The sequence below is a fragment of the Botrytis sinoallii genome (assembly GCF_014898435.1).
Source record: "Botrytis sinoallii strain Bc 23 chromosome Unknown BSIN_004, whole genome shotgun sequence".
NCBI lineage: Eukaryota > Fungi > Ascomycota > Leotiomycetes > Helotiales > Sclerotiniaceae > Botrytis > Botrytis sinoallii.
Window position 1 is genome coordinate 2,170,481 of NW_024066031.1, and position 13,711 is coordinate 2,184,191.

Consider the following 13,711-nt stretch of genomic DNA (forward strand, 5'->3'; position numbering starts at 1 on the left):
AAAGGTCAACCCTCCAAAAACCAACTAAAAGAACTATGGATACAAGCAATAGGTAATTGATACGACCCCGGTCTCCAAGCTTGCATGCCGAGTTAGGATGGAAATGGAATCATAGCAAAATGTCGTATTCATCTGGGCCAGCTCATCGCAGCGTATCGAATATTCGTCCATCCATAAATTCACAGGGTGGTAGTGGTGCGCCTTCAACACCGCATACGCCTGTTCGACAACTCTCAAACTCCTTTGGTTCGCCCTCTACGCTGCGTGCAGAAGAAGAATGTGTAGTTATTGAACTCGGATGTCGATATGTAAAGGTCGGTTTCGCAGGCGATGCAGGACCTAAAGCAATCATAAATTTTGGACCAGAAGAACAGAGAAGAGCGGGGGATTTTAGGAGATGGCAGCCGGGATATGATAAAGCTTGGAGGGAGAGGATACATGGGAAGAAATGGGGAGAAGCACATGAGTTATGGAAGTTGGATTTGAGGGATGTGGACTTGGGGCTAGTGGGCGATAAGATTGAGAGAGCTGTGAGGGATGCTTATACAAGTTTGCAGAGCCTCTTCTAGTTGGGAGAGGAATGTTACTGATCATGGTTTTGCAGATTCCTACTGATCGATTCGAGGCCGAGAAAAGTGACTTTGGCACTCCCCTCTATATTACCATCACCTCTTCTCTCTACAATTTTAGATACGATGTTTACGAATTTCCAATCTCCGAATATATCTCTGCATTCTACACCAGCACTCACGACGGTAGCTGCAGGTCTACGAGCTGCTATGATTGTAGATATTGGTTGGAACGAAACCATAGTGACTGGAATATATGAGTTTCGAGAAGTATCGAGCCACAGATCTATAAGGGCGACGAAGTTGTTAGGACAAGCGATGCGCGCACTGTTGGCCGAATCTTTCGACCCAAAAATATTGATGCAGGAGTCAATAGACGGCCAAGAAAATGTGGCCTTGGAAGAATTTATAAGTTTCGAAGAGTGCGAAGAAATAGTCAATCGAATGGCATGGTGCAAACCATCTCGAAATTTCGTCCCCAAACCCGCACCCGAAAGTGGTCTTGCGCCACTAGCAGAAGAAGAACCCGAATTACAAGCCGGTATGCGATCGCTAAATATCACCAAAGTCCCAGACTCCAATGATATAGTCACAATTCCACTGAAATCCACCCTCCCGCCACGCAAACTCCGCATTCCCTTTTCCCAACTTGCCCAACCCTGCGAAGAAGCACTCCTCGCAACCCATCTCCCTACCCCCGAGCTCGACGATGAAGAACTCCCCATTCATCTCCTCCTCTACCAAGCTCTCCTCCGTCTTCCTGTCGACCTCCGCTCTGTTTGCATGTCCCGAATCGTATTTGTGGGCGGCGGCTCCAGTATCATTGGCTTGAAAGCCCGAATTCTAGAAGAACTCAATACGCTTGTCGAAGAACGAGGTTGGGATCCCGTCCAAGGAAAAGCAGTTTCGCAATACAAAAGCAATCCTAAACTTACTCGTTATCGCCAATCACAAACACCCACTTCCCCCATCGAAACCCCCTCATCACCTCCTCTCTCCTCTCCCTCCTCTCCCTCCTCTCGCTCCTCTCGCTCCTCCTCCGCCTCCCCAACCGCACCTCGTCCCACACGTATCATCCCCGCCGCCCACCAATCCCCAGAACCTGACTCCATCGCCGCAACCATTCACGCCAGATCCGATAAATTCACCATCCCCGAAGAAAAGGGCATCATACGAGCCATCGAAAGTCTCGGCGCCTGGTCCGGCGCATCTCTACTATCGCAACTCAGGATCCCCGCTGTAAGCTCCATCGATAGAGAAGCATGGATGCTGCATGGTCTTTCCGGAGCAAATCGTAATGCGGAGGTGAGTGTAGCTACGGGTGCAGGAAACAGAGGTAGTATGGGACCAGGAGCTTTCAAGGGTGGTGTTGGGGAGAAGGGGAGCTGGACCTTGGGATTGTGGGGTTCGTAGATGGATGGGAGAGCGAGAGAATAATGGGTTTATGAACCATGATTAGAGAGGTATTAATGATTATGAGATATCGCTATTGTTGAGGATTTAGGATGGATGTATCACCTATTGTAGTAAGTGCATGACTCAAAATACAAAAAGAACCAGAGAGAGCACAGCGTGCATGTTATCAAAGAGCACGTTCTCATATGTATGTACGAAAAGCCTCGTCTCCTCTATTCATCAACTTTCTATTAAGGGGTAAAGGCGGTACCGTGGAGCAGACGAAATTTGGCGAATAGTTTGATAGATGATACTGTGCTTGCAAGTAAATCTCATCTACATTTTTTCTCACGTCATAAATCAGTCGAACAAACGTTGTATAAAGTAATTAACTTTTGGATTTGCAAATTAATGCCGCTAAACTGTAAAGTCTACACCAGAAGATGCAAATAAAAGCTATATACAAGAAGCGAATGTATCCGCTGGTTAGCCAGAAGCTACAAACGACGCTATAGACAGGGACAGCAAATCAGTGTCCCATCTGGAATTTGTGAAAATGATTGGGTATCTGATGAATCTGAAAAAGACTCCAATAGTATACCGAAACTCCTAAGCCTTACTGATTATCTCGAGCGCCCCCCAAGCCATCCATGTGTAAAGATTATTAAGTGCGCCCAATCCCAATCCCATTCCCATGCGAATAAATGCTAATATTTACCGCCCAATATTCATGTCCTCGTAGTCGTTCGTTTTATATATTTTGTTTGGTCAAACAGCAATGCGCGACCTATCATAACTCGGGATGAGAATGAATATAATAAGGCATCTCCGTGTGAGTGAACAAGTCCATATCTGCATCAAGATTTGGCGCCTCTGTATGCGTGTACAAAGGCATCTCTGTATCAGGTTCTGGCGAATATACTGCATGGAGTTGTGCCATATGTGCGCCATCCTCAACCGTAAAACCTACTGGAGGGTGTGTAAGTTGGCTTGCCTCAAGTTGTGCCTCAGGTTGTATGCTCTCTGCCTCATCGTCCAATTCCGATACTGTAGATCTATAGTCTTCGTCCTCATCTTCATCCTCACTTCCAGAATTCATTACTTCGTCTTCATCCTCACTCTCAGAGTTCATCACATCATCTTCGTCTTCTGAGCCGTGTTCCAGATCTGGCTCAGTGATAGTGTCACTAATTATGGAGGCACGGGATACTGGACGTGGAATTGATCCTGCTGTTGGTTGACTTGGAGAATATATGTCGTTCCTGAGAAACGTAGCAGTATTGGCTGCTTCCTGAGTATCGGTAGTAGCTCTTTCTGATAAAAAGTCCCAGTCTCTTTGATCCAAAACATGTTTCATCAGTCGACTTTGTTCAGGATCTGCAAGAGCATCTCTGAGATGCCAGATTGGTTTACCGTAACTCGGAATCCAGAATCTGCAGTCGCGAATCGAAAGTACACGAAGATTCGGTCCCATCTTCCGAGAAATTTTCTCTGCAAGTTCTTTGTTCTCACATTCGGATTCTGCGAAATGTTTCATGCCCAAAAGATGATCATGAACCAGTGAATTAAGTCGAGGACTAGACTGATCGTGTGGATCAGGGAGAAGGCCATAATTCCATAATAACTTAGGATTCAGTACTAGAACTTTGATATTATGCCATGCGCGGTATGATTTGAAGCCAACGTCTATGTTAGTAATGTTAAATCGATCAAGTCTAGCACGGCGAAGATCTTCGCCCCAATAGCCCCCACCATCAACGGACAGGAAATCTGCAGGTCGAGTCCACTCTTGTCCTCTAGGAACATTGGCATAGTGATCAGGAGTATGTTCCGAATCCAGTCGAATCTCTTTGATTGTCATCCACCCTTTAAGTGCTTTATTCAGTGGATTTTCATACTTTAGCAGTCGATTATCTTCAGCTGCATTCAGGAGTTGAAAACTTTGAAGGGTAGGTTTGTGCGATTCGATAAAGGCGAGCATAACTTTGGTCATGGTGCGAGGGTGTTCGAATGAGTGTTTCTCAGACTCGGGCCATTGTAAATGAAGATGAGCTAGGCTAGGAAAGAGAGGGGCTTTCTCAGAAGAACTTTTGAGGACGAAGGAAAGTAATGTTTCATCTAAAAAGTCGAAGTAGAATCTGGTCAAATTATGTCTGCATCTGCGGAATGATTGTAGGACAATCTTCGGAGGAGCAATAACACTATAATTTACAATTAGTATGGAAGAATATTAAAACGGAAGTTGAACTGACAGGTGTGCATCATCTTCGAGGACCAGCTCACGCATGGAGGCGGGGAAGCCAACGTTGTAATTTTGAATCAATGGTGAACTTTCATCAATCTCATTGGGTACAAGGCTCGCCCAGAATCTCGCCAGAGTATATTGTCCTTGATTGTGAAAGGATCTATTATCACGAGTCACAGCAATGTGAAGGACTTCGAGGTTGCTTTCTCGGACCTCAGCACCTAAAGCTGCCGATTCCAAAGGTGATAGCAAACCAATCTCGAATGTTGTGAGTCTTGATAAACCTCGGAAATTCAATACCATGTTATCAACCAAGTCTTGTTTCTCGTTATGGGAAAGTTGGCTAATAGCTTCTGCTGAATGGTTTCTGTCTAGCAGAGCTTGGGAGTCAACTGTCGTTGTTCGCCATATCCTTAGTTCTCGAAGCGATGGTAATGCGAGTAGTAAATCCCAGGTTTTTCTATTAACTTCACCATCGATTCGAAGGGTATAAAGGTTCTGCATCATAGGAAATAAGTCCCCATAGACCTCTCGAATCGTCCAATCTTCTCTCGAACCTCCTTGGGGTAAATCTCTCGAGTCGACATCCCATACTGTTCTGAGAGCAAAGTTTTTGACCTTCGGTAGCCTCGAAACGATTGAAGGCACTCGGTGCTCTCCTCGTCCCATTCTCATCCACGGAGGCCGTAAATGTGTGTCATTTCGTCTTTCGTGGCTTTCATGGCGTAGGATTCGAAGGGGGTCTTGTCCATCTGAGGGGTAGGATGGATCGTAAAATTGGGCGGTATTGATGGTGATATTTGACCAAAGGATCCGTTCGGCAATATCATTGTATGCCCAGCTAACTAGCGCCCAGTTCTTCAATGATTTCAAGTCGTCAGTCCGAGATATAATGTGGTTGATTATTTCCGTGGGGAGATATGGGATTGTTATCGGTTTCGCGGATCGTGGTGTGACGTGGTTAGCGATACCTGCGATAACGTTAATGAGATGGCAGGGTGCAGAGCGTAGAGGGGAGAATACATACTTGGCCAGGACACCATATTGTTGCCTGTTGAGATATTGGAATGTTCATCATGGAGGATAGAACCATCGGCTGGCAAGCAGTTTTTGAGAGCCGCCGACTGCCAATTACCATCTCTCTTACTTTTGGACAGGGTGATCGGTTCACAAGTAGCTTTACCATAGGTGGAATGCCGTTTGAACTTCTCCATTGTGACTAAATATTGCTGTGTATGTTGTATATGAGACAGTTTAAAGATCGATAGATATCAAGTATCTAAGTTAATATTGATTTGGGGTTGGGTTTGCAGATACAGATGCAGTTGCAGTTGCAGAAGTCGAATGCTTAAAAAAGGTGAGGAGGTGAGATGGCTATATCTATGATCGGTAGTGGAAGTATTGCAGATGTACCTGGTACGTTCCGGTGCATTAGATGGCTATTTCAGTCTTAACTCGATGATAGCCGAGCCCAGAGATATCCACCACCTGTTTTTGAGGGGGCGCGGAAGAGTTTCAAGGGTTATGACATTTCTCAACCTTGCAATGAATGAATCCCTCGTAGTACTACTATTGTACTATGAAGGAGATGTCCCAATCGTTGTACCGCCCGCCACATTGGATGATGAGAGAGGAAGTACACTTGACTTGAAAGGCTTCATTTTGCCCTTCTTGAGTGGATAGATTTTACAGTATTACTCATGTGTATGACCGTATATGGACCCAAAGGATCGACTGCACTACCTAGGTAGGTAGGTAGATATCATACTCAGCTCAGGTATTGAGGGTCTTCCTATTTGCCGTTGAATGATCAAAATATCAACCTCATATGGTGGGATGAATCCATCATACATGTCATGATACCTGCGTATCTAGGACTCGCTCTGAGATGAAGATCAACTTATAACAGTTGGCAAACATGGGCAAGCACGAATACATCTATCACCCAGTCATCATTTCACACAAATCCTTCAGCAGCTACAAGAACAACCACAAACACAATCGATAATTGTTTCCGATATACCATTTTTGATTGTCAAAACGTCTCACAACCCTTCCAAAATCTTCCTTGGATACGTTCCCCCATTTCATCGATTGGGTATAAAATCCCCGAATGCTACTCGGTCGGGTACTATAAACAGTGGATTTCTCTTGCCAGCGGCCGTACACGTTGACCTCGAGAATTTTTCAAAGCACACGTTCTTCCAATACTTTCAATTCTACAGCCACAAAATGGCCTCGACCTCGTCTTTTATTCGAGGAAATCTGGGAGTGGTGGAGGCAATGCGTTTTCAATCGACTCATCACCAGGAGAGGAAGATTTGTGAATATTCCTCATGACAAGATGACGGCTTTGAAATTATTACAATATTGACATCATGACAAAGGGATTGATGATTGATCACCTACCCTCTCTTCTCTATTCGATATGGAGTAAAAGAGGATCCTTTCAGAGACCGCCTCAATGCAGGCCCATCCATTTTCAGTTATGATATCTGCCAGTGCTAGTATCATGAACTTAATAATAGCTTGAGGGAAATTACCAATGTCTCCACTGTGGAGAAAAGGGTAAATCTATGGAGTGGTAAATTTATGGAGTGGTTCTAGAATTCAGCCATTTCACTTATTTCTCTACTTACTCCGTACATCTACACCTACTCGTAAGGTTACAGCTTATATCTAGCTTTCCTTCCCTTTCTGTTATTCGGCTTCCTCCTTTATTCCTCATCTGCTATTCTACTGCACAGGTACATCTCTTTCTTGAGATGGCTATCGAACGTACACGGTGAAGGGCCTCTGTCACATACTTCAGCTGCGAGGCTTAAACATGGCCTTGATTTGGGTCTTCAGGATCATATATTATGGGACAGATGGAGATTCTTTCCACTCTTATGCTCTTCATTCCAAGGATACCTTCGCCGTTCCGGTTGAGGTATCAATCCATACAATCAGCTGATATTCTCGAATAACTTCCAAATCCTCCCGCCTATCCGGTAATGAAAAGGCAATCCCGTTGCGCCTCTTAGATGCATCTTAGATGTCTCGCTCTTATCGTGGCCGGGAGCGTACAAGATCGAGGAATCACGATGATCGGGTACAAATGATATCATGTTTGTCCTCTTATGCTTACGCCATGAGGTTTCGATCTGTACTGTTTCCATCGATTCGATCTCCTCAAGATGAGACAATTCCATTCTTCGAAATGAACGTTACAGAGGTCATATATCTAAGACATATGTGCTTTAGATTTCTACAAAAGTATTTCGCGGCGCATACTTCAAAGTACTTACGAGTAGAGTACCAAAAGCTATTCGTCTCACATAGGTATAACACTTGACCCAAAAGGAACTCACCTGATGATTCTACCCCGTCTCGAAGAGAATATTTTGGAATTTGGGCAATCCTAAATAATGTACTTTGAGCTCCAAGAGTAATGTTATTGATTATTGCAGAATTTTAGGACAATACAAACTCCGACAAAGCAGCTGTCCCATCCATCTCACACGATTTACTTTGTACCCTCACGTTACGAGAAAGAAAGAAGGCATTCGTCAGCCTTGCTACGATGATTTAGCCTTGCATAAGGGTCCAACGATACCCAGGTGGTCCCTTGAAGTTCAATCAATCAATCTGAGATCCTGCATAATTCTTGATGCTGCCAACGTTTCGAATTTACCTTCTCCATTACCTAGTCTCCCCATCACAATACCGACTTTGATTGGTCTAGAATTTGAGAAGCAGGGCATTCACAAATTCCCAATATTATTTGATAATTGATTCCAATTGGAGATTCGGAGATAATGTTCGATAAATAGATATGGGAATTTGATTGGTATGTGCTTTATGCTTATCGATTATTCAGCTGTGATTTTGATACCCATCTACTGGTTGATTGGAAATTACCTGGTAGTATCTTTTATCTTTTCCCACTCTTCGAGGACCGGAGTACAAACGAAAATGATGGCTGGAAATTGGGACCAAGTTCCAACACACTACTGTTCTGTAACCTGTGACTTCTTTTCTACTCGAATCATATCATGGCATAGACATTGAATTGATATGATCTGAAGCGCGTTTTGAGCTCATTCATTCTTCTGTTTTGGCTAAAGCATTCGAACAATTATATTATCATTATCACCTACCTAGTTTCATCACTCCTCTCCCTTCCCCCACAGACTTTGATTCCCTACATCGTACTTACTTTCCCAAGTCCTAAGCGCTCTCTCCATATGACGTACCGGCCGTGTAATTTTGCCTGCGATTTTCAATCTTAAAGTCAAGACCCAATTTTCTATTCATCGCAGACCACTCACCAAGCTTTAACCATTGGAATTGGGTCAATCCGTGGCTCGAGGGTTGGTAGCTCAATTATCAGAACTTGTTTCTTGGCTCACCTGGTCAAGAGGAAAAGATCCGACAGAAGGAAAAGAAACCGAATTCTAGATTTCTCAATTTACACCTCTTTAGTATCTCATTGTTCCGATGGTCCCCTAAAATATTTCTCGATCTTTTCTATTTACAAGATTTTAGACTTGTCCTTAGTATCAATCAAGGGGACCTTGATATTGATATATCGTATAAGCAAAAAGAAAAGAAAACAGAGAACAAACACCCCCTGGATATATTTGTGTTTTCGCTCTCGAATTCTTTTGTTTACAAAAGATAAGCAAAAATGCAATCGCGGCGGGAATCTGCGATTGAAGATCCAAACTTCTTAACAACAACGGGAACAGAATTGCCAACATTATCGACATCCGGAGTTTCTGGAAATAATGCAAGAAGGAACAGTAGAAGAGAAAGTATTGGGGCATCTACAGCACGTACATCGGCGAATTCACTAGCACAACAAAATACACTGAATTCTCAAGGAACAACCGGACAACCACAACGACCTCCACCAGCGGTATGGCGACCAACTATTCGAATCAGACGAATACCATCAACGGCCAATCTTTCTGCTGGAAATTCGCAGATTAATCAACCTTATGACAATACATCTCGAAGAGATTGGCAGACCCGCAATAACTCAACTCCACGCGTTGATAATCATCTCACATCAGTCGACGATACTATTGATACATCGAACAGGCGTCGAAGTAGTTCTGAGCCACAACGCCCAGCATGGTTAAGCTCTCAATCAGCTACAATCGCCGGTCCACCACGAGTGAGGGCGGGTTCATATATTCCGTCTACCATTGAGGAGGCTTCTGCAACAAAACAAGAAGGTCCAATTTTTGCTTCAATTAATACCGGTGGAAATAATACGGCAAATGAAGTCCCTCCTCCTCTACAACATTCTCATACCCATAGTGAAGGGGTCCCAAGAACACAAGATGAATACGACACTGATCTTGTTGATTTCCTTGATCTAGTTGGTTTGTCTCCCCTCAATGCTGTTATAAGAATATCTTGAATATCTCTCTAACCATTTTCCAGATCCCGAAATTTCCACGTTGACAAGTCTTACTAATATTCAAAACTCTTTATTTATTCCATCACTTGGAAACCTATTTAACCGTAATCCAACATATAATCTTACCCGAAATGAACTTATCCGTCGACCAACCAATGATCTGGCTCGTCAGCAAACAAATAGTCTTTCTCGTCGTCCAACAAACTTGGCGGATCTTCCAACAATAGAAGAGCCTGGGCCAAATGACGAATTAGGACAAGCTCTCCCTCGCCCAGGAAGGCCTCGACTTCAAAGTAGAGATACTGGTGCTTTTACTCTCACTGAATCCATATCACATCCAGATGAGGAACATCCTCATTATGCCGTAGTCCCGGAAGGCATTAATTTGGATGGTTGGTCACCAGAGGATAAAGAAGAACTTAATGATCATGTGCGTCATCTATTACATTCAAGAAGAGAAGGATTCAAGCGAGCAATGAAAGGATTTGGACAATATGTTAGAAAGCGTAAGTTTTCTGCAATCATCTATGCTATACATTAGACTAATATTTTTAGCTCTCGGATTCTTCGTTACCCTATATGCAACTCTTATTACCCTATTTGGATTGGCATGGGTTCTTTTTCTGATTGGTTGGGTTAATGTTGGAAGTAAACGTCTATATGTGATCAACGTTATTGACAATGTTCTTGTTGCGCTTTTTGCTATAATGGGTGATGGACTTGCTCCATTTCGGGCTATCGACACTTACCATATGATATACATAGCCCACTATCATCACCTAACATGGCGACTTCGCAAAGAAAAGGCTCTACCAAAATTGGAAGATCATAACGATTTACCAGCAATATTACCAGAAGATCTAGAAGATCAGATTGTCGAAGATGAAGTATCATTTCTTAGTCCAGCTCAACAAAAGAAGCTTCAACATCATCAAAAGAAATTCAACCGATCTCATACGTTCTATAAGCCTCACGAAACTAACACACATCACGCATTTCCCCTTAGATTACTTGTCGCCGTTGTCGTTCTTCTGGATTGTCATTCTCTTCTTCAAATAGCTCTTGGTACATGTACTTGGGCAATTAGTTATAAGACTAGACCATTTGCATTAACTACGGTTATTCTATGCTGTAGTATCACAGTCAATATAACAGCTGGTGTACTTATCAGTATTGGAGATCATAGAACTAGAAAGAAGGATGTTTTGGAAAGAATGTTTAAGCAAGATCTGACCAAAGAGGCTATTCATCAGATGGAGAAGGCTAGAGAAAAGGAAAAGGAAAAAAATGGTGAACTGGAGGCTGAAAATAAAGCAGAACTTGATTTCCTAAGGGACAACAGACAAAATACTAAAAGGGAAAAGAAGGGGACAGGAATCGAAGTTCAGGATGAAAATGGACAAAGTGACACTACGACTTCGACTGAGGCCAGTACTTCGAAAGATCTTTAAAGTTGTATAGGGAAGACATGAGGGATGTGTTGAATGAATTCTTAATAGGATATTTGGGATATGAGTTTGAGAATTGCATGGGCATGGGTGCGTGCCGATGGATGATGGAAGATGGATAGATGGGAATTTTATATAATAGATACCAGAGGCTTCTTCATGGCCATTTTACTATTCTTTTAATTACTTCGATGAGTTTTGAAACAATTACATCACAAGGCAATTCAGCTTTTTGCTTTTGTCTCTCGAAATCTTTTTTCTTTTCGTCCTAGCATTTTGGTTCAATGGATGAATGAGATTCGATATGCAACCATTCCATATGCCGAAGAGAAAAACAGCCACTGCAAGTACTCATTGGATCGGTCATATGCACTCCACCTCCACCTCCACTCACCACTTTTTGCGCACATACATCGCTTACTTGATTAGATCAGCCACGAAGAAAATTCCATTCGTGTTATCCATACCTGCAACCCCACCCACCTCCAGGCTAATGTAAATATCCATCCAATCCATTCATTGATACATAGGTAACTCTACCCCACAGCACTACGCAAAGATAATATATACTCAAATTGCGGCCCAGCAGATATCGAAAGGCCGGATGGTGTAGTTGGTTATCACGTGTCCTTAACAATTTCACAGTCTTTGAAAGGTGATTGTGATTTGTTATGTTCGGACAAGGTCCTGGGATCGTGCCCAGTCTGGTCAATTGAATTTTTTTGTTTTGCGTTCTTTGTGGATGTTTGGTGGGCGGGAGGGGGGATTTCATGGGAAGGAGAGGGAAGAGAAAGAGGGAAGAGAGGTGTTTGTTTGGTTTTTGTGCGGGGGAGAGTGGAAGAAGAGTGTAGGTAGGTAGGAGGTGGGAGATAGGTAGATAGGTAGATAGGTAGATAGGTAGATAGGTAGATAGGTAGATAAACAGTAGATACTTCGTAGATTTGTATATTTGAATTATCTAATTGTGTAAAGGTTTTGATTAGACTTTTTTCTTCTTCTGTCGATTTTTCGTTCGTTTGTCCTGTGGTATTTGTGTCTTTAAGTGGGTAGTTCCTACATTCTCTGTTTTATATTTGTCGATTTTCTATGTTTGAAATCTTGGGTAGCAGTAATGAGTATAGGTTCGTTTGACTTGGGTTTATGGTTGCGTATTGAGATGGACTTGGTTATGGTTATTGAATGGTAAATTACGAGAAGATGTTGAGAAAAGTTCGTCTTGACGACTCGACTGTTTCGAGTGGAATTCAATTTGAGTGGCATTGTTTATCAATCTGTGAATGGGTCAAGCGGCTTCTGAAGTTGAATAAGAGAAATCCTCTTGAACATGATTAATACAGTGGTTGCGCTACATGGATTTGGTGACATAAAATTGATCTTCTATCAGAGTGATAGAAAGATTCCTAGTCGTAGGTATGTTTGGATCCATAATCAAACATGACGAATTTGTGATTATAAATTGCTTCAATTTCTAAGAAGTTCTGCGGGGGCATCGATTAAAAATCTGCTTACGGGATTGCTCCAGGTGAGATGATCACTAGTGATCAAGCCCCCATTCTTGTTTAGAACTCACATGTTTACGTTCACTTCACGTCACCTCATCACTACCATTAATCAAACTATTCAAAATGACAAATCTTTCACTTCCTCCTCCCTTTCTCATCAACGGACTCTCCTACATCCCACCCCCATCAGCAAAAGCATTCGAAGAAGAATTCGCCGGTATCCTCCCCCCAGGAAAAGACATCCCATCATCTCGAGGAACAATCCATTACTATGATTTCAATCCCTCCGCCTCATCAAACACCAAAAAAGTTCTCCTAATCCATGGCATTGCAACAAGCGCTATTGGTATCGCACCTCTTGCCCGTCAACTTACAGCCTCGGGATCTCATGTTGTGATTTATGATCTCTGGGGGCATGGAAATTCTTCGACTCCGTTGGAGGCACACACGCCGGCGTTGATGCATCTGCAGATTTTTGAAGTTCTCTCGCATTTGGGATGGAACAAGGCGCATTTGGTGGGGTTTAGTTTGGGCGGGAGTATTGTGGCTACTTTCGCGGCGGTGTATGCGCAGGTGGTGGAGAGCGCGGTGATTGTAGCTGGAGCGGGACTTTGGAAGAAAGAAAATAGTGGATGGTGGAATAAGGTGCAGAAGGATGGGGACTGGATGGTAGATGATGAGAGTGATCATACTATCATTGAGGAATTAGTGGGCTTCGCTCCTTCGAATAAAACTTGGAAAGAAAGCAATTCAACAAGGGGAATTTGTATCCCAGCCGATCGATCAATGGCAGAGGGAAAATCATAAAGGCATGAAGCGAGTGTGGTTAGTATTTTTAGGTATGGGAATGTTTTTGATCAGCATGAGAGTTATAGGAAGTTTGATTGAGAGTGGGATCAAGATTTTGGTGATAGTGGGGGAATTCGATACTTCGTTTCCGCCAGAATTTGTGAAGAGAGAGTTGGGGGAGTTGGGGTGGGAGAAAGAGATATTGCAGGTGGATGGGGCAGGGCATGTTCTGGTGAGGACGCATGAAAAGGTGGTGGGAGGATTGATTGAGGAGTTTTGGGAGAGGGAATTCGGGATGTGAAAGGGTTTATGGGTTGGTTTTTTAAGGGAGGTAGGGCAGGGGGAGGGCA

General features: G+C 43.2%; 4 protein-coding genes across 4 annotated transcripts; 3 read left to right on the forward strand and 1 right to left on the reverse strand.

Annotated features, from left to right (window-relative positions):
* Positions 1–119: 119 nt before the first annotated feature.
* On the forward strand, positions 120–1,982 carry EAF02_003079 (uncharacterized protein; the record flags this gene model as incomplete). Its single annotated transcript, XM_038899127.1, has 3 exons — positions 120–530; positions 605–635; positions 691–1,982. The coding sequence occupies 3 exons, from the start codon at positions 120–122 to the stop codon at positions 1,980–1,982; spliced, it is 1,734 nt and encodes a 577-aa protein (XP_038761415.1).
* Positions 1,983–2,754: 772 nt separating this feature from the next.
* On the reverse strand, positions 2,755–5,423 carry EAF02_003080 (uncharacterized protein; the record flags this gene model as incomplete). The annotated part of the gene is made up of 3 exons (XM_038899128.1): positions 2,755–4,165; positions 4,217–5,180; positions 5,237–5,423. 3 exons carry the CDS (start codon positions 5,421–5,423, stop codon positions 2,755–2,757), a joined length of 2,562 nt encoding a protein of 853 aa, XP_038761416.1.
* A 3,458-nt stretch (positions 5,424–8,881) lies between these two features.
* EAF02_003081 (uncharacterized protein) lies at positions 8,882–11,073 on the forward strand (the record flags this gene model as incomplete). The annotated part of the gene is made up of 3 exons (XM_038899129.1): positions 8,882–9,584; positions 9,646–10,128; positions 10,178–11,073. The coding sequence occupies 3 exons, from the start codon at positions 8,882–8,884 to the stop codon at positions 11,071–11,073; spliced, it is 2,082 nt and encodes a 693-aa protein (XP_038761417.1).
* Positions 11,074–12,695: 1,622 nt separating this feature from the next.
* On the forward strand, positions 12,696–13,379 carry EAF02_003082 (uncharacterized protein; the record flags this gene model as incomplete). The annotated part of the gene is made up of 1 exon (XM_038899130.1): positions 12,696–13,379. The coding sequence occupies one exon, from the start codon at positions 12,696–12,698 to the stop codon at positions 13,377–13,379; it is 684 nt and encodes a 227-aa protein (XP_038761418.1).
* Between the last annotated feature and the right edge of the window lie 332 nt (positions 13,380–13,711).